At 26.7% G+C, this 7982-nt stretch overlaps 3 protein-coding genes across 3 annotated transcripts; 2 read left to right on the forward strand and 1 right to left on the reverse strand.

Annotated features, from left to right (window-relative positions):
* Positions 1–84: 84 nt before the first annotated feature.
* On the reverse strand, positions 85–924 carry OCT59_004364 (uncharacterized protein). Its single transcript, XM_025316332.2, has one exon. It carries the CDS (start codon positions 893–895, stop codon positions 245–247), a length of 651 nt encoding a protein of 216 aa, XP_025180668.1. The 5' UTR covers positions 896–924; the 3' UTR covers positions 85–244.
* An 823-nt stretch (positions 925–1747) lies between these two features.
* On the forward strand, positions 1748–3571 carry OCT59_004365 (uncharacterized protein). Its single transcript, XM_025316333.2, has 8 exons — positions 1748–1937; positions 2002–2106; positions 2172–2343; positions 2420–2640; positions 2724–2852; positions 2913–3037; positions 3116–3217; positions 3300–3571. Exons 1-8 carry the CDS (start codon positions 1791–1793, stop codon positions 3511–3513), a joined length of 1215 nt encoding a protein of 404 aa, XP_025180669.1. The 5' UTR covers positions 1748–1790; the 3' UTR covers positions 3514–3571.
* OCT59_004366 (uncharacterized protein) lies at positions 3529–5317 on the forward strand. Its single transcript, XM_025316334.2, has 4 exons — positions 3529–4237; positions 4314–4534; positions 4611–4730; positions 4809–5317. The coding sequence occupies exons 1-4, from the start codon at positions 3703–3705 to the stop codon at positions 5214–5216; spliced, it is 1284 nt and encodes a 427-aa protein (XP_025180670.2). The 5' UTR covers positions 3529–3702; the 3' UTR covers positions 5217–5317.
* The last annotated feature ends 2665 nt before the right edge of the window (positions 5318–7982 follow it).

The following is a 7982-nucleotide window of genomic DNA, read 5'->3' on the forward strand; positions in this document are numbered from 1 at the left end:
ATGATACGTCATATTTGAACTTTTCTTTCGCGTTTTACTTTTCACTCATTAAATGATTTGTTTTGTTTATCATTTTTCTTTATATAATAAAAATATTTTCACTAAAATTTGTAATTTCTTGTCAATTTATTTGTTACTTCTAAAAATGTAAAGAAACCCATGGAAAGAAAGTATAGATAGAAGAATAATGTACATTTATATTTAAAATAAATTATATAAATTTTTTTTGTTTTAACTATATCGTTTAATAATCGCATCGACCATCTTTAGGACCATCTTTCCATCTCTCATCAATTTTATTACAATCAAAAATTGGTTTACCCAAACGTTCATTAACAATATTATGCATATCACATAACCATTTACCCAACGACCTTTTACTTTCAACCTTAGGTGGCATTTTAGTCATTTCATCACGTAGATGTTCAGCACAATACCAACAAGGGTAAAATTGAGAAAAAGTATCTAAAAATTTACGCATATTTCTTTGTTGTTTATAAGAAGGTACTTCAGGATAATAAGCAGCCATTGTATGTAAGAATGTCCATGTGGCTTTTCCTAATTGTTCTGAATCTGGTGGACAACCCTCAGGTAATTCTTGCGAAGAATTGCTTTTAAATTCAGTTACTTCCATATTATTATTTATGTTGTCTGTATTATGTGATGTTTGTTGCTTCTTTTTTCCTCGCTTTGTCCAATCCTTGAATGCAGTACAAGCTCTACACGGTTTTCCATCTTTATCCAATATAATTCCAGTCGTTTTACTGTCACCTGAAGTTGTAGATTTCTGATCATTATACTGCGGTGATTCAGTAAAAGATGGTTCCGTTGTTTTTTTACCGTTTGACTGTAAGTTAGAAATGTCTTCGTTTTGTAAAGGAAGTAATTCCGTCATAATAAAATAAAATTCAAAGGTAGAATTTCGATCTATTCTCCCTATATATGTAGAGATTTTGAGCCACACTATGACAGTTCGATACTAAATAAGGAGACGCGTCAATAAACGCTTTAGCCTAATTTAGCGATATGACTCCCATTTTTGAGGAACCAATTAGGAAGTTCTGTTCAACTATCTTTTTGGAATTGACCAATACTTAGAAAAAAAACAACATTCGACAACCCATTTTACTTTTTTTTCTCTCTTTAATTCAGGGAGATTACTTTTTTCATAGTAGAGGATAATTTTTTAGAATAAACATTTCTGAATATTTTCCCATAAAAATAGGAATATCGTCTTGAGTAATAAGAGTTGATGGTATTGAAACAAGAGAAAACATAACATTAATGGATGTTTGTATTAATTATCTAATGATGATATGATGATATGATGCTAGACTTTAGATCTTTCTAAATTTTTCTTGTTAGTCAACAGCTCATTTGTGCATATAAAAAATGATCTGACCATCACGTACATCATGATTCACATGATTAGCAGATCACGAATTATAAGAGCAAACTTTTTATTGGTTCAAGATAATCATTTTGATAAAAAAAAAATTTTTTTTCTTAAATCACATGTGTATAATATGCTACGTACGCAAGAAGAACAATGAAAGTGTCCTTCAAAACAAAGATAAATTGTTGCGTATTCGCGCATATTGAGTAACAGTCGTGCAACCTTTTTTTTTTAAAAAAATACTATTATGATTGCTTGTTTCGTATTACACTATTACCATATTAAACATCACATGAAGCATTGAATAAAAGAATTTGGTTGATTACCCATTCATACAATTTTTTTTTTTTTTTGATTCATTATTTTAAATACATTTGTTATTTGGACGGATATTATGGCAGACGGAGAAAACCCATCTGTTACGCGTTTTAGAGAATATTTACGCATAAAAACAGTTCAACCTAATCCAGACTATGAGTCTTGTAAAAAATGGCTTTTAAATCAAGCAAAAGATATAGGTTTAACTTCGCAAGTTTTTGAGGTATTTAACCTACTTTTTATATATTTATTTACTTAGAAAATTAACTTGGTTTTTATTTCGTCAGTATGTTAAGGGAAAACCAATAATTTTGCTAACTTGGACTGGTCGTGACCCAGAATTACCTGCTATACTTTTGAACTCTCATACTGACGTAGTGCCAGTATTTGAGGTATTCATCAATTAACGTTTAATCGATTTAATATTATTTTATCATTCTAAGATTTATTTATTTAGGATAAATGGTCATGTGATCCATTTGAAGCTTATAAACGTGAAAATGGTGACATTATTGCAAGGGGAGCACAAGATATGAAATGTGTCGGAACAAGCTACCTCGAAGCTATTAGGTGTCTTAAGGATCAAGATAAACAGCCATGTCGAACAATTCACCTTTCTTATGTTCCTGGTAATTATATATTTTTATATTTATTAAAATTATTCTTTCTAGATTTACAATTAATACTAATTTCTAAAATTTTAAGATGAGGAAATTGGAGGTCATGATGGAATGAAACTCTTTGTTAAATCAGAAGATTTTAAAAAGCTAAATATTGGATTTGCATTAGATGAAGGAATCGCATGTCCTCATAATGCTTTAAAAGTATTTTATGGAGAGAGAACTACATGGTGGATTGATGTTATAACGAGAGGTAACACGGGTCATGGTTCACAGTTTATTAATGATACTGCCGTATCCAAATTGGTAAATAAAATGATTTATTATTTCTTAAAAAATTAATAAAGTTTTAACTAAAGAAAACTTGTACTTTTTTTTGAATACTATAGCATCGAATCATCAATAAACTTTTGAGTTTCCGTGAATCTCAAGAAATGCAATTAGAAATAGGAAGAGACAGAAGTGGAAGAAAATATACACTTGGAAATGTGACAAGTATCAATCTTACCATATTACAAGTATGTATAAATAATATTTTAATTTTAAACCTACCGAATCTAACCATATTGCTATATTAGGCTGGTGCTCAATATAATATAATTCCACAAGAGGCAAAGGCTGGATTTGATATTCGTATATCACCAGATGTTAATTTGAAAGATTTTAAAGAATTATTAGAAAAACTTATTAAATCTGAATCCGAGTGAGTAACAAATTTAACTTTTTATAATCTATCTAATCTAATCTTATTGAATTTAAAATCATATCCTTTTTTATATAGTACTACATTAGAATACGTTCATTATCATGGTGATAATAGTTGTACTCCGCTTGATGATAGTAATGTTTGGTGGGTTACATTCCGCGATTTTTGTGATGTGAGGTTGGTAATTAAAAAGTAAAAGTCTTCTTTATAATTTGGAAATACTTAATATTTGCTAATTTAAATATTTAAAATTATATAGAAATATTTCTATTGAACCAGAAATCTTCCCTGCTGCTACCGATTCACGTTATCTTCGTGAATTTGGTATTCCAGCTTTGGGAGTATCTTATATTAAAAATACTCCTGTATTATTACATGACCATGATGAACGTATAAATGAAAATCTGTTTCTGGAAGGTATTGAATTTTATACCGACTTAATTACTCATTTGGCAAATATTCAAACTATTTAATTAAAATTATTATATAAATAAATTTGTATAAAGTTTTTGTTTAATGATTCTTTTTATGAAACAAAATTCATAATTGTGTGAAAATTCTATTCGTCACTCATTATCTGTCACATGTGCGTCACATTTTTGCAAAGATATGTGTAACATCTTTTTATAATTAACGCGGCATTTTTTTTGTGAAATTTAAATATGGAAGAAGTTCCGATTACCCTTACTCTTGATAGTTCTCTCAGATTCCCAGAATGTGAAATAGATAGTGAAACATTTGAGCACATTTCTGAAAATAAACCTTCAAGTGTATCGCTTTTGCAAGAAGAATCTCAAAGTGATAAATATATGCTACACTCTGAGCTCAATCCAAATGACATTATACAAGACATTCCCATTTATTTATCACAACAACTTGCCAATCAACTTTACATCATACAATATCCTGTTAGACCACGTACAAACCCTTATGTCGGTAACAATGCACCCCGTGAAGCACGTTTCAAACAGCATTCACAAAAGCTTGAACTTGACATTCCATTACAAACAAATTCGCAATGGTACAATCGTGATAGAGGAGAGGAACTTGTTTTGGGTCTTAATGATAAAGAAGCTCGGACAATTTATGATCGATCATGGAGACGTGATAGAAATGATGGATTGTTAGACAAACAGACTTTGCAGTCAACTATTGTACCACCTCAAGCGAATTATTGGATGGGTGTAATCAAGGATGGTAGGTAATATCCACTTTTTAATTTTATATTTTTAGTCAATTTATAATAGTTTGTTTATTTCTTTTGTGATTTCAGGTGGACTTCACATGACTCCAGTTCACACAACCCTGCAACTACGACCAGGACTAAAATATCTTGATAAAATTGATGAAAAATTAAAGAATGCTAGTAAAAAAGCACAAGCTATGGAAGAGGAAGAACTTGTTAGTGATTTAAAAAGTGTTAAATTAAACAAAGAAGATCCTGGAGTAGGTTCAAGTAAAGGAAAAGGCTCCGGAAGGGGAAGGCCTTCTCCGGTATTTAAACATTTGTTTATATAAATTTGTTTTTTTTGCCAACAATAAATGCAATATCAATTCTTTTCTCATTAAGGGTTTTACGAGTGAAGATAAAATCACAGATAAGTCTTCACTTAAAAAAAATACTCGCCCGACTTCTTCGCGTATGATGGAAGAAGAAAAATGGAAGAAAATGAAATATTTTGATGCGGATGTAAGGAAAAATCTTAGATAACTCTTGTACATATCATTTTAATATGTATTTTTTAAATTAATTTGTTTGTTTATTTAGTCTACGGAGACAGAAGATATTCTTATTAAGATGCACACTTTACAAACTGATCTCTTAGAATGTAAGACTAAGGATATTAATGATTATATTGATGCCATCAGCACTTTCCCCAAGACAATTGATGAACCATTGTCAAATATTGAAGAAGGTCAACAATCTGAAATAAGTACATTACTTAGTCCTTTGAGGCCAGAAATAAATCAGACACATCCACTTTTTATTCCCCCAACTCCTGGTGTAATAAATTCTTCAGTAACTAAACCTTCATCTAATCTTTCTACAAGATCAATTTCTTCTAGATCAAGAGGTTCAAATATTCCCAGCAAATCTGGAAAAGCAAGTACACTTCGTTCTAGTAGGGGAACAAGAGGGAAAAGAGGCCAAAATCCACGTGCTAAAAATTCTTAATATTATTAAACAGGAATGACATCTAATTTTTATTAACTAGTTATAATATATTTGTTACAAAATAAAATGTTTCTAAATTTATTTTAATACTTTATAGACCTAATTATAAATTAATATTAATTACTGATCCGTCTGAAATTTAACATTTGCAGTCAATTGGCAATAAATACACAAACATATAATTATTTATATTTTATAAAAATCATACCATATATGTAAAAAAAATCCCCAAGAAAAAAAAATACACAAAAAAACTGTATATTTATCATTATTATAAAAAAGGAGCAAAATTGAAATTATTAAAATCTATTTATATCTCATAAAATAAATAATACATATGCAGAAGATTATAATAAAATATTATAATTGTGTATAAAAATTATTAGTTATAATAATAAAGTATAAAAAAAAAAGTTTAATTAAATTATTATTGTATGAACTGCTTAATAATGATCTAATGTTTATACTTAATTATTGCTTAATTAAAATTTTATATTTAATTTAGTAGTATTTTCTAATACTAACTGAATATATAGATAAAGTACATTAAACTGTATATTTTTAATGTTTTTATTTGCAAAAATGTGTTAATAATTTTTTACAATTTTTTAATTTTATATTTTTGATTAAATGGAAAACTCTTTTTGGTAGATCTCTGATCTATAATTTCATATGGAAAACAGAAGCAGTTTTTTGCAAGCCTTAAGACAAATTATTGATACCAATATAAAATACAATATCTTTTTAAAGAGCTTACCACCATACACAAATAAAAATGTTTACAGAACAGGATAAAAAAGTCTTTATAAGTTTTATTAAGACATAAGCGTTTAAACTTTTCTTCTTATTTTTAATAATGAACTTTATGTAGTAATATACTTTGCAAATAAGATCCACTTCAAGTAATGTAAATAATAAAACCAATATTTATGCTACTTTTTTGATATTTTTCATTAATAAAGCTATAGAAACTTTTTTTGAGGCTTATAATAATTTTATAGATCAATTTGCTAAAACTTTTCACAAACTGCCAAAATAATAAAAACAGCCAATAGATGGTATAATTGGGATAAACTTTATATTCATTGGAAAATTTTTTAAAATACAGAATTGCAAAGATTTGTAAAATTACTTTTTTTTGTGAATTTAATGGCCCACCATAAGTACAAAAATAAATATACAAAAGTTATTATCTAATATACAAAAGTAATTATTTGAATATACAAAAGTTAACATTTAAATATACAAAAGTTATTATTTGAATATACAAAAGTTGTTATTGAATATATAAAAATTAACATTTAAATATACAAAAGTTATTATTTGAATATACAAAAGTTGTTATTGAATATATAAAAGTTATCATTTAAATATACAAAATTCAATATGCTATCAATTTGGTCAAATCTAAAATTAAAAAAAAATTACTGCTTAATTTATATATTCAAATAATAACTTTTGTATATTTAAATGTTAACTTTCATATATTCATATATCAACTTTTATATATTCAAATATTGTCTTTTATATATTTGAATATTAACTTTATATTGTTTATTCAAATGATAATTTTTGTATATTTAAATAACCACTTTTATATATTCAAATAACTACTTTTATACAAGTGAATATATTAAAATGATTATTTGAATATACAAAAGTTAATATCTGAATATACATTTTAGTATATTCAAATGATAATTTTTGTATATACTGTTTGTGCTTACAGTAAGCCATAAAAATCTGTAATTTTGCAGATTTTTGCTTTTTATTTTTTATAGAATTATGCAATAATCTGCAATTTTACATGTTTCTAATTTTTTATGTACAGTTAACTCCCTCTATAATCACTCCCATTATAGTTATATTCTACTACATAGCCACACCAGTTAAATGTTCAAAACACTTTATTATTAAAATCTATCCTATATAGTCACAATATATTTATAGACACTATTACACCTATCCTCAAAAATCTTATATTAAAAAGAACCGTTTATAATTACAGTTATATAAAGAATATATTAAATAACTTGGCATCTAATAATTGTACAAAGGTGTACTATAACTTGTTAGAATCGTCTCACTGAGACGAATTGAATAGTAGTGGTTTTATTCTTTTACTTTGTTAGTAGTTTACGGCTAGACTTCCCTCTAAGGATGGGTCTGCAAATGATTTTCAAATTCCACAATATTGTGGATTTTGAAATTGAATTGTAGTTAGTAATCCGCAATTTCACAATTCTAATTAGCTGTCTATAACTGTCAGTTTTGCCATTTTTATATATATAAAAAACACCAGAATTAATAGTTCTGGAGTTTTTTTATATAAAAATATCAGAACTATTGCTTCTAGCATATTTTTTTATAAAAACGTTAGAACTGTAGGTTTAGTTCTGGTATTTTCTTTTAATTTTTTTATATAAAAACGCTAAAACTATGAGTTCTGGCGTTTTCTTTTAATTTTTTTTATATAAAAATGTCAGAATCATAGGTTTTAGCATTTTCTTTTAATTTTTTTATATAAAAACGTCAGAATCATAGGTTTTAGCATTTTCTTTTAATTTTTTTTATATAAAAAATACTGGAACTATAATTCTGGCATTTTCTTTTAATTTTATTTTATATAAAAACACCAGAACTATATCTTAGCATTTTCTTTTAATTTTTTTTATATAAAAATACCAGAACTATAGATTCTGGCATTTTTTTAATTTTTTTATATAAAAATGCTAGAACTATAAGTTCTGGCATTTTTTTAAATTT

The sequence above is a fragment of the Rhizophagus irregularis genome, chromosome 12 (assembly GCF_026210795.1).
Source record: "Rhizophagus irregularis chromosome 12, complete sequence".
In the NCBI taxonomy this organism is placed as follows: domain Eukaryota; kingdom Fungi; phylum Glomeromycota; class Glomeromycetes; order Glomerales; family Glomeraceae; genus Rhizophagus; species Rhizophagus irregularis.